Below are 17,630 nucleotides of genomic sequence, written 5' to 3'. Positions count from 1 at the left end.
CACATAACATTGATCAACAATAACATTACAGTGACCATTGTCTGTTGTGATGTTCTTTTTCTCTTATGCTGCCACTCAACTCCGATAGATTGAATTGCTGCTGCATACCGAGTATAACAGCCTGACTGAATGTTGGCGGGAAATAGCTAGGGAGTTAGAAAACTTTCTTCTTTAGTATGCCATTCCTCTGGTTCATACGTTTCCTGATACTGCTGGTACGTAACAGACTGGTTCGTCATAGTATTCCAGTTATTCGATCCCTACTCTGACGTGCTGTTTTAAATGATCAGTGGAAAATGGTTTTCCGTGGTTTCCCATTTTCACACCAGGCAAATGCTGGGGCTGTACCTTAATTAAGGCCACGGGCGCTTCCTTCCAACTCCTAGGTCTTTCCTATCCCATCGTCGCCATAAGACCTATCTGTGTCGGTGCGACGTAAAGCCCATAGCAAAAAAAAAAATGAGCAGTGTGAACACTTAAGGCAGAGGCTCACTTAGTAGTAGTGAGCATTAGTAGTAGTAGTATGACCTGGTCTCGAATTACAATTTAGGCCTATTCCAAATTATAGTATAACAATTCACTAAATAACTGAAACTTCAACCCTGAAAAGAGCCGTTTCTTAACCCAATGAGTGCTACGCCCGACTATAGACGGGCTGACGCGGCCGGTCCACCAGTGCTACGCCTGTCTATAGACGGTGCACGAGAATTTTTAATTTTTTTTTAGTTTCCCGGTTCACTTTCGAGTGCGAATTTGATCTCTGACATGTTCTGCCATCTGTTGGGCATTTCGTAGAACTAATTGATCAGAGATTATAGCTTCGGGAAGCAACTTGCAGAGCTTTTTGTAGATGTCTGTGGAGTTCATCTGTGATGCAAACAACCATGTCGTATCAACAATCTATTTGCTCTTGTAGCGATGTTATTTCCGATCACAAAATCTTTCAGTTATTAACCACAGCGGAAAGTGATTATGGAGATGATCATTTTAAGGAATTGTTAAGCGATTTTGAAAGTGAGAGTGATAGAGTGTGTGCCGAAAATATTGTATGTAAGAGAGAAACAGAGCATCCTTATAAACAAAAGAAGAAAAACATGGTGAGTACAAAAGCTATTTTATCACTATTTTCGTGGCAGAAGGATTTACTTTTCTTCACCAGAGTTTCAAGTAACTGTGACAGGCTCTGAGGGCCAAGTAGTGTTTGATGACGACCCGAAAATCATTGATTTTTAGAAACTTTTTTTACCAGTGGAGTTGGTGCAGATAGTTGAACAAATCGGCATCACAAAAAACCAGTAGAAAACATTTAACTATTACCTTATTCCAGGTTTGGAAAGTATTTTACAATATCAACCTATATACTTCTAAGAAGTTACATGTATTAGCTGCCTTCAGAGTTTAGGAAATTTTGTTATTTTGGGCTCTTTACATTGTATAAAGATAATGCCCACAGAGGCACATAAGTGTAATTTTGTTTTCTCTCAAAATAATATTGAACATAAGTGTAGGATTTCCCATTTGCATTTAGATTTATAATCAACCAACATTTATAAACATTTTTAAGCTAATCATCCCACTTCTACAAATGTTTTTACATACAAATGAAAAAACTCAGCACTGAGGTACCAAACAGTCAACTGGTAACTCAGCACTTAAGAGGTTAAGAAAAGCTTCTACCTCTTCACTTTGATTAAATTCTGCATACATTTTATTCCAAATTAGCAGTGAAGAGGGGGTTTCTACTCTGGCTTGGAGGAAAAATTTGCGTCCAAGTCAGTTAGATGTTTCCGCCGCCAGTGTAGTGAATTGAAACGTTCCGACTCATCGGGTACTTTTAGGAAACAGGTTAGTAAAAGGGTATAGTTTTTACCCTGGGTTTCTCCACTTTTCAACCTCCACACCCACACCCCCATCCCCGCCGAGAAAAGATAAAGTGTTCACGGATCACAGCTGTCTGTGGCTTGGTCATTCCACCTCTGGAACTTTGGACTGTTAGATCGGCAGCATAGTACTGCAAGATTGCAAGAGACAGTTCTCATGGATGGTCCGTATTGAACCTGACTTATAGCATAGTACTGTTCATTAAAAGTAAGAAAATGTGTGGATTCTCATTTGATTCAGTTTTTCATATGAAACCATTGCTTTTAATTGCGCCATTCCTACTGACGTCATTGTAATGACGTATGTTCATTTCAGTTGGGGAAACTACTAAGAGTCTTTCTGAGGATGTAAAAAGGCAGGTGGAGAGTGAGTGTCTGCCATTATAATGAAAACTCCCCAACCTGATTGTGACTGATAGTAGGTAAGCAGGCCTACCATTACAATGAAATATCCCTAACCCAGTCTTCATATGAGAAAAGACGTTTGGTGACTTCCTCGTCATGTTTCTAGGGTAATGTTATGAGCTATGCAATTTAATACAATCTTGCTCACAATGTGTACACTACCTAACCTAGAATTCTGGATGCAATGTAGAATTCCATGGCGAAGCACGGGTACATCAGCTAGTAAGTAATAAATTGAGAAAGTCGCTAAAATGGGGTGTGTTATCAGGCAAAAAATTAAAAAATTAAATAATCTTTCTTTCTCAATCTGTTTACCCTTCAGGGTTGGTTTTCCCTCAGACTCAGCAAGGGATGCCCCCTCTTCCGCCTCAAGAGCAGTCCCCTGGAGCGTGAGACTTTGGGTCGGGGTGATACAACTGCGAAGGAGGACCAGAACCTCGCCCAGGCAGCCTCGCCTGCTATGCTGAACAGGGGCCTTGTTGGGGGGGAGATTGGAGCGGATAGACAAGGAAGAGGAAGGAAGCGGCCGTGGCCTTAAGTTAGGTACCATCGTGGCATTTGCCGGGAGGAGAAGTAGGGAAACCACAGAAGACCACTTCGAGGATGGCTGAGATGGGAATCGAACCCCCTCTACTCAGTTAACCTCCCAAGGCTGAGTGGACCCTGTTCCAGCCCTCGTACTACTTTTCAAATTTCGCGGCAGAGCTGATAATCAAACCGGGCCTCCAGGGGTGGACAGCTAATCACACTAACCACTAAACCACAGAGGCAGACATTAAATAATAATAATAATAAAAAGTAATCGATGGATGTGGAGTTGAGTTGTGTGTGCTAAACAGGAATTTTACAGTCATTTAATAGCATTATGTATTCTGAGTTACAGTAAATCAATTTCCCAGTTTAGAGAATGCGTGTGGATTTGATTTCAGGAAATGGCATCAGACAACTTCAACGCAAAGCTGTGGCTCAGGCCAGTTCTCGACACATTCAAGGTGCAAGGCTTCACACCTCGTGGTCAGGACGAGCGTCTCGTGTTCAATATGAAGGGTAAAAAGGTGAAAGAAACTGAGCTACAAGCATTGGTTAAAAGTGCTGTGAAGGCTGCATCAGAGTTGGCTCAAGTCGCTCTCCAGTGAACATCTCCAGAAGAACAAGATGAGAACTCAGGTAAGGTTTGTACTTGTGTTTATCCTGTGTTTCTAGACTTTTACATCCTGTATTCATCTTTATCTTTTTGCCTGTTTCCTTTTTCGTCATTTAACCCGCTTCTTATGCTACACTTCCCACTGTCGGTAGCCCTGAAGGTGGTTTTCTGTGGTTTCTCAATTTCACACCAGGCAAATGCTGGGGTTGTACCTTAATTAAGGCCATGGCTGCTTCCTTCTCATTCCTAGGCATTTCCTATGCCACCATCACCATAAGACATCTCTGTGCCGGTGCAATGTAAAAAAAAATCATAGCCAGCTAGTTATGAAAGCTTCCTGAGTGAGCAGTCCTCTCAGTAAAGAGCAGGTTTTTGCTATGTGTGAAAAGCATTTTCTCTAATACAGGGTGCCTAGAAAGCTGAATCGCAAGAGAGATAGATGGCTTTGTTTATTTTATTAGTGTAATTAGAATGTAGAGTCTGTATGCTTTTCTTTTTTACAAGTTGCTTTACATTGCACTGATACAGATAGTCTTATGGTGACAATGGGATAGGAAAGTCCTAAGAGTGGGCAGGAAGCAGCCATCGCCTTAATTGAGGTACAGCCTCAGTTGGCTCAAGTCGCTCTCCAGTGAACATCTCCAGAAGAGCAAGATGAGAACTCAGGTAAGATTTGTACTTGTGTTTGTCCTGTGTTTCTAGAATTTTACATCCTGTATTCATCTTTATCTTTTTGCCTGTTTCCTTTTTCGTCATTTAACCCGCTTCTTATGCTACACTTCCCACTGTCGGCAGCCCTGAAGATGGTTTTCTGTGGTTTCTCAATTTCACACCAGGCAAATGCTGGGGTTGTACCTTAATTAAGGCCACGGCTGCTTCCTTCTCATTCCTAGGCATTTCCTGGTGTGAAAATCGGAAAACATGGAAAACCATGTTCAGGGCTGCCAACAGTGGGGTTCGAACCCACTATCCCCTGAAGCAAGCTCATGATGTATTTAATGTAAATATAACTCGTTCTTATAATTGTGAGATGAAAATGTTCTAATATATATATTCCTCAGAGTGCCTTTATTAGCTACATGTAAAGCAGTGAGGTCCTGATCTGTTGTAGAAAAATGGTGGTTAAAATCAGTCATGTGAGAGCTCATTGCCAAATGTATTGTCTTCTGGCATTCACATGTTCTTGATAGCGGATTAAAAATCTTCCTGTTTGACCTACATATGAAGTTTAACATTGTGTGAATTTGAGCTTGTACAGTATAATCCTGAATCAAAAATCCTTTCTTATTATTGATGATGCTATGATGATTATAGAATAATTTGCTATTGCTGTTTTTGGTTTTAAATGAAATATTAAATTTATGTTTCTTGAAAAGATTATTCATTTGGAAAATGATGTTGGTGAAAGGGAAAGTATCAAAATCTTTGTTTTTCTATGTATCCCTAATGAGAGTAGATGTAGGTTTGCTCTTGACTTAGATACAAAATTTATACTACAGTAGAAGTCCACTATAACGAGTACGACATATAATGAGAACTCCGTTGTAATGACAGGTTTTGTGTGTCCCTTCAAAGTTCCTATATTAAACTATGTATTATCCTTCGGTTACAGCAAGAGCCGTATGTCTGATGCATCCGTTATTACGAGTGATTAAACATGCACGATTTTTTTCCGTTACCGACATTTAAGCACTCAGTGATTATATTGCATGCGATCGATCATCTTCGGTATCGTTTCCTCGCTGTGTCCACTAGCAAGCTCTCTCGTCAGCATTCGAGTGCGATATCGCAGTTGATTAGTAATACCCGTCGATTGGTGTTCCATAAAGAAAAATGGAAATGAAAGAGAGGAACATGTTTTCATAATAAATGTGTAAATAACGTGTCCGATAACAGTTGTTAACTCTTAAAAAATAAACGCTGAAGTAAACGATCGCTTAATTTTAATGCTAAATACTGCAATTAATCAAGAATGGGGTACACCTCAAGATGTGGCAGAGTGCATCTTTGATTTCAGAGGTTAGTTCTATATTTTCTCGCGTTTGGTTAAATTTCAGAAAGGCTATTATCATGTAAAATTACAGCAAGAAGGTTATCATTTCTCTATTGGCGCTTGAAATATGTTTTCATGATGTATATAGTATTGTTAAGTTAAGTTATGTGACGCTGATTGAATAAGAAGACTGAAACGTTTGCCACAAAATGCAAGCGATTATCTTCGGCATGGTATCTTTTTCTCGCTATGTGCAGTTACGAACTCTCTTATCGGCAGTCGAAGGCGATGTTAGAGTCGATTAGTAATACCCCTCAACTGCTGTTCCATAAAGAAAATCAGAAATGAAAGAGGAGAATATGTTTCCGTAATATGTGCATAAATAACTTGGTTGATAGCAGTTGTTGACTTGTTAGAAATAAAGGCTAAGTAAACGATAACTTAAGAAATTAAGTAAGATCAATACACTTCAAGATATGGCAGAGTGCATCACTAATTTCTGAGGTTCGAATATATTTTCTCGCATCTGGTTAAATTTCGGTAAGGCTATTCCCATCTAAATTTACAGCAAGGAGGTTATCACTTTTCTACCTTCACTTGATATATGTTTTAATTTAGGTTAGGTAAAGCTGTTTGAATAAGAAAACTGAAGCGTTTGCCACAAAATGCGACCTGCAGTATCATATTCTTGCTTTGTGCACTTGCGAGCTCTCCTGTTGACATTCGAAGGCAATGTCAGAGTCGATCGGAGTCAGTTAGTAATACCCGTCAACTGCTGTTCTGTAAAGAAATTTAGAAATGAAAGCAGATAACATGTTTTCATAACAAATACGTAAATAACTTGGTTAATAGCTGTTGTTAACTCGTTAGAAATAAAGGCTAAGTAAACGATCACTTAATTTTAATTCTTTACACTGAAATCAAGTAAGAATGCGATACACCTCAAGATATGGCAGAGCGCATCACTGATTACAGAGGTTAGTTTATATTTGCTCGCATTTGCTTAAATTTTGGAGAGGCATCCCCATGTAAATTTATAGTGAGAATGTTATCATTTCTCTACTGATGCTTGGAATATGCTTTCATGATACATATAGTATAGTTAAGTTAGGCGACGCTGTCAGAGAAAGAAAACCGGAACATTTGCTACAAATTGGTCATCTTCAGTACCGTATCGTTTTCTCGCAATGTACACTTGTGAGCTCTCTCCTCGACATTTGAAGACGATTTTGAAGTCAATTAGTAATGCCTGTTGACTGTTCTCTAAAAAGATATATAAAACGAAAGAGGAAAACATGTTTTCATAATAAATGCATAAATAACGTGGCCGATAGCAGTTGTTAACTCGTTAGAAATTAAGGCTGAAGTAAATGATCTCTTAATGTTTAACGTTATGTACTGAAATTAAGTAAGAATGTGACACATCTCAAGATATGACAGAGTACATCACTGATTCAGAGGATAGTTTATATTTTCTCACATCTAGTTAAATTACGGAAAGGCAGTTCCCATGTAATTTTGTAACGAGGAGGTTATCATTTCTCTACATTCGCTTGAAATACGTTTTCATTATACATATACAGTTAGGTTAGGTGACACTGTTTGAAGAAGAAAACTGGAAGTTTGCCACAGAGGCCTCTGGATGATACTATAATTTTTTCAGAATGAAATTAAACACACACTTTCACGTAGTATCGGATTTTGAAAAATAACAAACTAGCAAGCCATAGTGTGGATATCATCCGCAAAAACACAAGTTTTTGCACAAACCGACTGCCATTTCATACCGCTTTTAATGTGTATGAGGGTTTTGCCGACTTTTACAAAAAATCTGATGTAACGATGATCCGTTATAGCGAGTAAATTTTTCACCATTATGAATTTGTGCTATAACGGACTTTTACTGTACATTCATTCTTACCAAGTGCAGTGAGTTGGCCATGCAGTTAGGGTCGCGCAGCTGTGAGCTTGCATTCAGGAGCACTGTTGGCAGCCCTGAAGATGGTTTTCCATGGTTTCCCATTTTCACACCAGCCAAATGCTGTGACTGTACCTTATTAAGGCCACGGCTGCTTCTTCCCCACTCCTAGCCATTTCATGTCCCATCATCACCATAAGATCCATCTGTGTATTGCACTGCAGTCAATTGTAAAAATTAATATGTGGATGGTCTTAATTTCTTTTTTGAATTCTGCATGTGACTGGGGAATATTGTGAGCTCTGTAGGCTAAACTGAGGAAAGGTGCTCTCTTATGGATTCCAGGATGAAGAGAGTCTTGTCTGATGGTATTAATAGTTTGAGTGGGTTTTCTGAAAATTATGAAGGAGAAATCATTGTGATGTCGGGAAAATTAAATGAGTTGTTTGTTTCATTTGCCAGTGTGAACTTCATGTAGGGATCTAAGAAGTTGATTTGATCCAAAACTGCAGAACAACTGTTAATTTGTTGATCAATTAGAGCAAAAATACCATCTGCATATCTGACTCATAGCATGATTCCTTTGATGTTGTTAAGGAGTTTCGACTTCTCAAGGTTGTCTCTGTAAAATTTTTCCAAGACCCCCAAAGCCGGAATTTCCATTGGAGTACCCATTTTTTATAAATAATGTCGTAATTGAGAAATAATTGTTGGAAAGTACAAAGACTAAAATGTTCATGAAATAATCTATTTCAAATTTACTGAGGTTTTAATTTTTTAGTATAAAATCAAGGACTTGCAGAAAACAGAGACTATTAGCTGATAGGGAAATGAGAATATTGTTATGAATAAAACTCTGTCAGTTTCATTACTCTTAATTTATTCCAGGATGATCCAGTAAAACACACTCTCTCTCTCTCTCTCTCTCTTGCTATGCCTGGGGACACTGAATCCATACTTTCACTTCCCGAAGTCGAGTCACCTCATAGAACAGCTATGTGTAAAACGCTGGATTTGAACACAGGGCTACGGACCACTCGACACACAATGACTGTTTATTGGTTTTTGACTCCACAGACAGTCCAGCAATTCACACAGTTACATACAGTAAACAACTCAACAGTATTCAACAGCAGGACGATACAACATCGAACATTAACAGACGTCCACTTACTCTCACACTCACGATAGCGGGTTCTCCTGCTGACTCATGGTGTTCTTTAGTCCACAGAAATACACACACACAGAGAGTACTCTCAGGTAGTACAAGTCTTCCGTTCCATCATCTCTAGCCCACCTACTCACTGGATTCTCCGACACTACCACAACTGCTCCTTGTTCAGATCTTGGTGGGACACTAGCTACAGCCAACACCTCTTTGCCCTCAGCCCAGCCACCGAGCTCCAACACACTGAGTCTCACATTGACTTCACCACGGACTCCAAAACTGGCCCCAAGTCCAGCACCAACTCTGACTCCACCACGGAGCCCAACTCTACTTGACTGTCCACGACTAGCCTCCCTTGTTTGTAGAACGGGTGATTTGAGCCAGAATTTTCGCGTGGTGGCTAGAGGCAGAACATTCTCGTTGAATCTCCAAGAAACTCGAAGGTAAGCCGGCTAATGAGAACAATACACGAAAAGGCCGGCCCCACCCCACAAGCCAGCTGGGAGATCCCATGTCATCTGAGTCACTAGCTCCTTTCTGGAAGTACCGAAAGGGCTACCACAGGACTGGCATGTAATGTTGCCCCCCTTTGAGAGCTTATCATCCCGATTACTTACCTTCTCAGCTGTTCTTTGGTATGACGCCCATCGGTCTAGATGTCCCACCTTCATCTAGCGCCTCGGCCTCCATTGTACTTGTTAGCTGACATCAGTTATTCCTCTCAGGATGTAGTAAGGGCTTTTCTACATCCTCTGGAGCTTGAAAGACAAACATTTCTTCCTTATGGGATTATATAGCCATCCTAGATCGCCCTCGTGATTTACCGAGGTGTCCACTTGGTGGTTGTGCCACAACTTCACCTGGTCGCTCTCTATGCTCAAACTCTTCTTGATAGCGGTGCCCACATCGTCCGGTCTCGCTCTCAGATCCAGGTAGTTCCTATCGGTCAGAGTAGGATGGTTCTCAGGCTGGTCGAACCCTAAATCCACCAGAAGGCGTAGCTCTCTTTCAGGCGGCGTCCTCACTGGACTAGATGCCGTCGCCTTGTGTACTACGGACTGGTAAGCCAGGGGGAAGGTGATGATCCCCGTCCCACTGCGTATCCATCCAGGCGTGACGGCTCCAGTTTCCTTCAAACCCTACGGTGATTACTCGGCAGGAAACTTTGTGCTAGGCCTCCCTCCTGCAACAGAACTTGCCGTCTTCTGGGGAAGATCTACGGGACAGAGTGTCAACCTGCAGGACATGTTTTATCTCCTCCTTATTCTAGTCGTCTTCAGTCTTCTTTCAGATGTCTTCCAGCATCTTTTGGTTGGCTATCTCCTCTTTCTGGCCATCTTCCGTCTTTGTCTGGTCGTCGCCTGTATTCATTTTATTTTTTTAAATTTGTCTTCCATCTTCTGTCGTCACCTGGTGGTCTTCCAACTTCATCTGGCCTTTCTCCATTTTACTCTGATCATCTTCAGTCTCCTTTCGGCTGTCTTCCATCATCTTATGGCCATCTTCTGTCTCCTCCTGCCGCCCTCAGCCCAGCCACCAAACCCCAACACACTGAATCTCACGCTGACTCTACCACGGAGCCCAACACTCACTCCGAGTCCAGCACCAACTCTGACTTCAGCACAGAGCCCAACTCTAACTGACTGTCTGCGGCTGGTCTTTCTTTTTTATAGCTCAGGTGATTTGAGCCAGAATTTTCGCGAGGTGGCTAGAGGCAGAACATTCCCGTTGAATCTCCAAGAAACTCATAGATAAGTTGACTGACAAGAACAATACATGGAAAGGCCGGCCCCACCCCACAAGCTGGCTGCGAGATCCCAGGTCAGTCACTAGCCCCTTCCTGGAAGTACCAAAAGGGGCTACCACAGTGCTGGCACGTGACAATGTATTAGCCTGATAAACCGTTTATGTTTCGGTTAAATAATTAAGAGAACAATTCTCAAATAAATATAATAAAATTTTAATTAAGGGAAAGAACAGTGAATAAGTCCATGAACACAAATAAATACTAGAGAAAAATTAAATAGCCCAAAGGAAGAAATTCAGATTGGTTTGACCAAATCCAGATAAGTCAACGGGCAATAGATATTCAGATATGTTATCACTTGCAATAAATGTGCACGCTTAATTCACGTAATGACCCTAGAATAATTACAGATTAAGTACAGAAACCACTGAATCCCCTTTAGTAGAATGCAGAATAATACTGATACTGAGTTAAGCCGGGTGAATATCATATGACATTAATTTTGAGGAACAACACGTACAGCTGATAAAAACCCATATATGCCCAAAACATTTTGTGTAATATTTTCATGAAACTAATAGAACTCACTCAAGGCAAAGTAAAAGTAATATAAAAGTGGAAATTTGGGAAATCACGTTTACTATTTTCCAAATAAAGCTTGTTGCAAAAACGCAACACTGAGCATATATGGTATCATATTCCGGTGTGTAGCATCTAGTAAGGGTCCCAGGTCAGGGTTATGAGCAAAGACTTCAACAGAATGTACAGTGGAGAAAATAGACTTCGGAATGTTGGAGATTGCAGAAGAGGCAGCCCAGTACTCGGGGAATAGTACGAGTACACTATTCATCAGCAGCATTTGTTTCTCATATTAGGGGTGGCTGCAAAGGTGTCTGTTCCCCATGTAAGGGACAGCCTGAATAATTGCTGGCAGTAGCTATAAAATGTCTTTGGGAGTGGCGATCCCATTGTAACTATAGCCTAAAATGAGTGGTGGTAAGTACGAGAACGGTTTGAAAAGTTCTCAGAATCACCGCTAGATGTCAGTGCTAGAGCAACGAGGTTCCTATGCAATAATCACATGTCCTTTGTGAGTGAACACGTGGCGCATCAGTGCTCTAGCTGCAGGAGTGTGGTAGTGACGACTCTTTGTTGTTGTTCCCGCGTAGTGATTTGTGACAATGGAAAAAAACTGAGATTCGAGCAGTGATTAAATACTTTGTAAAGAAAGGTATGAAAGCAAAGGAAATTCATGCCGACTTTCAGAACACACTGGGGGACTCTGCTCCTTCATTTTCAACTGTTGCCAAGTGGACCAGCGAGTTTAAATTTGGTCGGGAGAGCTTGGATGATGATCCGCGTAGTGGACGGTCAAAAAGTGTTATGACCCCAGAATTTATCGCAAAAGTGCATAAAATGGTCATGGAGGATCGTCGACTGAAAGTGCGGGAGATTGCTGAAGCTGTAGGGATGTCTTCTGAATGGGTATATTATATTTTAACCGAAGAATTGGGTATGAAAAAATTATCCGCAAGATGGCTCTTGACATTGGACAATAAACGCACGAGATTGGAAATGTCCGAACAAAGTCTGGCCCGTTTTCAGTGCAACCAACAAGATTTTTTGCGCCGGTTTGTGACTACAGATGAAACTTGGGTCCACTACTATACCCCAGAGACAAAACAGCAGTCAAAGCAGTGTAAACATGCTGATTCACCACCACCAAAGAAAGCAAAGGCAGTGCGTTCGGCCGGAAAGGTCATGGCCTCAGTTTTCTGGGATGCAAAAGGCATTCTGCTCATAGATTATCTTCCTACTGGCCAAACAATTACGGGGCAATACTATGCAAACCTCCTAGACCAACTACAGGAAAAGATACGCCTGGGTTAACAAGGAAAAAGGTCGTCTTTCATCAGAACAACGCTCCGCCGCACACAAGTGTTATCACCATGGCAAAACTTCATGAACTGGGGTACGAATTGTTGCCACATCCACCTTATTCACCTGATTTGGCACCTTCAGACTTTCATCTATTCCCCAAGCTGAAAATTTTCCTCGGTGGATGGAGATTTTCTACAAGGGAAGAACTGACAGCCGAATTGGAGAGGTATTTTGCAGGCCTGGAGGAATCTCATTTTCGAGATGAGATCAAGGCATTGGAACATTGCTGGACCAAATGCATTAGTCTACAGGAAGACTATGTTGAAAAATAAAAGCAGTTCCACCGAGGTAGGATACTTCATTCTAGTACATTCCGAGAACTTTTCAAACCACCTACGTAAGTGCCCTCAACAATCCGACCTGGCAGGAGCTGGACAAGGGGAAATGAAAATAATGATGATTCAGTTCTGCTTGAATATTAACCACAGGGGCATCAGAATAGTTACTAGGATAACTAAAAGTTATTTGTTTTAGAGCACTGTAATTCAGTTGTTATTAATTCCATATTTGAGTTTGTTGTATTATATTTTTAAGAGTATAGCACAATAGCAGTACAGAATAGTAGACAAAGTCCATGCATCTCCCAAACAGCATATTCATGGCAGACTTCTTTGAAATGGGTTATGTAAGGCCATACTTTTGATAACTTGTCATCCATATCAAGCATCATGTTGTCATTGAATGTAGGAAACGCAGGATATTTTTGAACAGATTGCACCACATGGTGTTTCACACAGCATCATTATGAGTGTTGGGGATTTCCCCCCACAAAACATTCGGCACCTAGGAAGTGGTACATACCCACCAACGATAAGGATGGCAAGGAAAGGTTTTACTTCTTCCGGTAATGGTTGAAATAGCAGTTTGTTCTTTTGCATTGCATAGGTAACACTTTTCTTGATTATAAACTTAATCAAAATTCATCAGCAAAACACAATTTGAACTGAAATGGAGATAAAAGGTGATCTGTGAACTGTGGCTGAAAATATAATAGAACTTTGCTATCAATTTTTTTGTTTCAGTTCTGTCTGGTGCATATTTGTTTTCTCTCTCACTTTCATGCCATATGACTTATCTGGTAGTCAGAAATGTTATTTCTAATCGGGACTAGATTGCAAGGTTGCACTGGGGGGGAAGTTCTTATATGAGATGTAAATACGTATAATCAGCAACTTATATGCTACTTATCCTAAGCCTGTAGAACACACTGCATATGAAGATAACTGATGGACATTCAGATTGCTGAAGATGCCTCCAGTATCCTCTTCAGCACTATCGTCATCTGTATCTTTTTAGGATGCTAGGGGTGTTATAAAAGTGTCTATAGCATTTGAATTCTGAAAAACTGTCCTTTCATCCATTTATAGCTGTTGTAAAATAAGCAAATTGGAGTTAACAAGAAGACACCTGCAGCAAATTAACTCAAATTTGTTATTGCAAAATGATTTCATATGTGCTCAGTGTTGCAGAAATGCAACATCAAAAGTTTCGTAGTATTATGTACCACATTATCCAATGTATAACTCTCGTTACTATTACACTGTATTAACTATAAAGTGATTGCATTAGATCAACAAGAATGAATATCTACCTCTCGTCTACCATGACTCATCCATCTAATAGCAATATCAACAGAATTCCAAAAACTGCCAACAATTTAATGGTAGTACAGAAGAAAGAAACACATTATTGTGGCACCACACGATTTGTTGATTGTTAAGTGACAATTCAAAAGCAGTGCTTCCAGTATTGTGCCTGTACTCTAATAACAGATCTCAAAGAAAGTGAGCAGTGTATTATTTTTCAGAAATTCAACACTAGGCATATATGGGTTAAGAGCAATAATTAACATCACGACCGGGCGAGTTGGCCGTGCGCGTAGAGGCGCGCGGGTGTGAGCTTGCATCCGGGAGATAGTAGGTTCGAATCCCACTATCGGCAGCCCTGAAAATGGTTTTCCGTGGTTTCCCATTTTCACTCCAGGCAAATGCTGGGGCTGTACCTTAATTAAGGCCACGGCCGCTTCCATCCAACTCCTAGGCCTTTCCTATCCCATCGTCGCCATAAGACCTATCTGTGTCGGTGCGACGTAAAGCCCCTAGCAAAAAAAAATATTAACATCACGTTTCATAACATGTCCAGACAGTTCAAGGACCAATGAGTTAATGTCCAAATATTCAATAAAAACATTCAACTATCCCAATAAAGGTTACTAGGATTGACCCCAAACAAACAATAATACCAGGGTAACATCTGAAAGATCACAGGACAAGGGGGAATTAAGAATTAACTGTTCACATAGTAATATAATTTTCGTTACAAGATTGGTTATGCTCGTTGATCTTATTATAATTACAAAGATATATCACTATCAGCCATATTCAATCGTTTTTACGATGTGGCCCCTTTAAGTCCGAAGCAAGGTAGGTTTTCATGAGGTCTCTCCATCTGGGACGGTTTTGAGCGATGTTCCACCAATTGATCCCAGTAATCTTACGGATGTCTTTATCCCATCTGTCTGGTGGGTCTTGCCCTAGGTCTCAGATGATCTTTCGGACTCCACTCAAGCACAAGCTTTGGCCACCTACCATCAGTTCTCCGAGCAACATGGCCTGCCCACTGCCATTTTAGGGTAAACACCCTTTCTAAATTGTCACTGACCTTTGTGACTGACCTGACATAATATGTAGTTCTTTCTAAAAATAAGGTTTGCCCGGCTGAGTGGCTCAGACGGTTGAGGCGCTGGCCTTCTGACCCCAACTTGGCAGGTTTGAGCGTGGTTCAGTCCGGTGGTATGTGAAGGTGTTCAAATACGACAGCCTTGTGTCAGTAGATTTACTGGCACGTAAAAGAACTCCCGCGGGACTAAATTCCGGCACCTCGGCATCTCCGAAGACTGAAAAAGTAGTTAGTAGGACATAAAGCAAAATAACATTATTATTATTATTATTATTAAAAACAAGGTTTCTGTGGCTGTCCAAGAAGCTAATCTTTGATGATGATGATGATGATATTAATAATAATAGCTTTTAAAGTTCATAATTGGAAGTTGAAATTAAATACTACAATAATTGCAGAATTACTTAATATGGGTAATAAAGCAAGGATGGGGAGCAAGAACTTCTCAACTCAAAAGTAATATGATGTTGATCTCAAGGTCATTAAACCAAAATAAAATAGTTTTAAACATTTTTGAGTAACGATCCACGTAAGTGAAAGGTGGTACGTCAAATTAAATTGAAAGTAAAAGTGTTATGAAGTAAGAGATCCATCTTACAAACCAACAGGGATTTAAAACGGCAAACGGTTGTAAACTTATAACTTCATAAAAAGTAAAATATACCTAAAATTTAGAAAACCAGGCCCATAGAAATGATGAAGAAAACAGACCCAGACGGGTCGAATCTAAGGCAAAAGCCCCATTGAACTTTAGCTCTTACATCATGTGTATGTAAAAGACAACGACTGGAGACCAACTGGCGATAATGGCTGTTAACACCCACCACAGCCTGTGAAAAGTCTCTTAACACAAATCACCTAGGCACAGATAAATGTATCCGTATCTTGCTGCTGTTAGTATTAGGAGGATTTGAATACCATAGTTTCAGTTGGTGGGGAAATGATGATAATATACTGTAATAGTGAAATAAGTAATAATTCTTTTCCACGTTAATTCAAACCAAAGTTATTAAATAATCATGTTATAGCTATCAGAAAAAGTGCACATTGTAATGGACTGATGTTTTGTATAAATGTAAATCATTTCTGTTTTTATTTTTTAGGAAACTAGTATACTTCTTCCAAGATTATAGGCTACCTTAATCAAGATGAAATTGGGATACTGTGACATACAAGTGCTGTGAAGTGAACTGTAGTAGTGTGATTATGGTTAATATAGTTTATCATGATTGGCAGACTACTTGAACTGTTATAAATACGTATGTGTATAAATATTATGATGGTTGATACTTTTTTTTTTTTTTTGCTTGCTTATTGTTTTAAATTCCTTTCTCTGCTGAGTAATATGTTTCAAATCTCTCCTGCCATAACCCAACTGTCGACTCTTCTCTTCCACCTATCTCCTCCATGTCCTCTTCTTCCTTGTCCTTGTGGCATCGCTAATTGTTGTGCCACCATATTGGTTTCATAATGCTCAGTTAAATACTATCATTAATATTAGAATTTATGACGGACATCAAAATTGGATGACACGCAACAGTAAAGAAGTTAGCACTGGCAAGAATACCTCTGTCGTGAGGATGACAATGCTGCCCACCAGCCATGTAAGGTTGAGGAGATAAAGATTTTAATGTTATATATTGAAAGATTTTGCATAGAATACCTTATAGTTTATTAACTTCTTTCATATTCCAATGATATCTTTTGCAGAAGTAAGTCACTAGCTAATATTTTCAGAGTATCTCATCTAATCCTATCCTGCATGTGCTGATCTCTACCAGCTTGTGGATTGACAATGCAGTGAAGTGAAGTGGTAGTAATTGCGTACCTTTATAGTGCCAACAAGGGAGTTAGCACAACTTGTGATCACAATTGCAGGTGATTTGTGGTTTGTGTGAATGTGTTTGAGGTGCTGATTACAACACTGTATAAATTAAGTGCCATCGCCAAGTACACTGTAAGTTACGAAGATTCACTATTCTGCTCAAACTAGACCATATCTAACATGATATCATGGCTTTAGTAACTTTAGACACCATAAACGTTTTCTCTAGCTACCTTAGTTATTTTACTTGTATGCTATAGCCAACACACGCTGCGCCGTGTCCAAGGTCACCCGATACAGTTGCCAATGCGACATCTAGAAGAACCAGACAGACATTCCGCATAAGAGCAAGGAAGCTAGTATAATAGGGACCTCCGTCTGTGTTGTATCTGCTTCGACCGCTCAGTAAGTTCCTTCTGTTTGTGGTGTTTCCAATTTCGTAGCGAGTCACTGTCACCGTAGTCGTGTGATAATGAATCCTGCCAATATAGTGAGTATAATTGTTCGCCATTACAAACACAAATGAAGATCCAGAGAAATTACAGTACGTGAGAGAAATGCAGCTGCATTCATAATCAATATGATAGACGAACCAGTGGCAAACAATGGTAATAATATACATCAAGAAAATACAATAGACTATACTGAAGAATATCAATACGCAGAGGAATACTTATCTGATTGTAAAAACATGATGGACGATCTAGAACCTGACTGTGAGGAAGAGTCGTTAATAAAAAGTAATGGAAGCCAAGTCGTCTGCATACCTGCCAAGCCCACCAGAGAGGAAGAGGTGGGGTGCTGTATCTTTTGAAAAGGCAAAGGAGATAATTTCATTCCAAGATTCTGGGAAAACCAAACAATTAAGCTTCAATACAGTACAGAAAAGATATTGTATGGTGCAAGATGTACATCATGTACGATATTTAC

At 40.1% G+C, this 17,630-nt stretch overlaps 1 protein-coding gene across 6 annotated transcripts in view; it reads left to right on the top strand.

The window, feature by feature from the left end:
* AlaRS-m (alanine--tRNA ligase, mitochondrial) overlaps positions 1 to 16,150 on the top strand; it is a 202,115-nt gene extending 185,965 nt beyond the window's left edge. For 5 of the 6 annotated variants that reach the window (XM_067147031.2, XM_067147030.2, XM_067147029.2 and 2 more), the window contains 2 exons: positions 3,215 to 3,452; positions 15,979 to 16,150. In XM_067147031.2, coding sequence (XP_067003132.2) covers positions 3,215 to 3,421 — 207 coding nt within the window. In that variant the 3' untranslated portion in view covers positions 3,422 to 3,452; positions 15,979 to 16,150. Of the gene's footprint in view, positions 1 to 3,214; positions 3,453 to 3,581; positions 4,096 to 15,978 lie in introns of all 6 variants that reach the window. The other variant, XR_011018257.1, reaches the window with a different exon arrangement.
* Positions 16,151 to 17,630: the final 1,480 nt, after the last annotated feature.

This window comes from Anabrus simplex, chromosome 5 (assembly GCF_040414725.1).
Source record: "Anabrus simplex isolate iqAnaSimp1 chromosome 5, ASM4041472v1, whole genome shotgun sequence".
NCBI lineage: Eukaryota > Metazoa > Arthropoda > Insecta > Orthoptera > Tettigoniidae > Anabrus > Anabrus simplex.
Note: the sequence above shows the minus strand (reverse complement) of the source record. Positions and strands in the feature narration are given on the sequence as shown.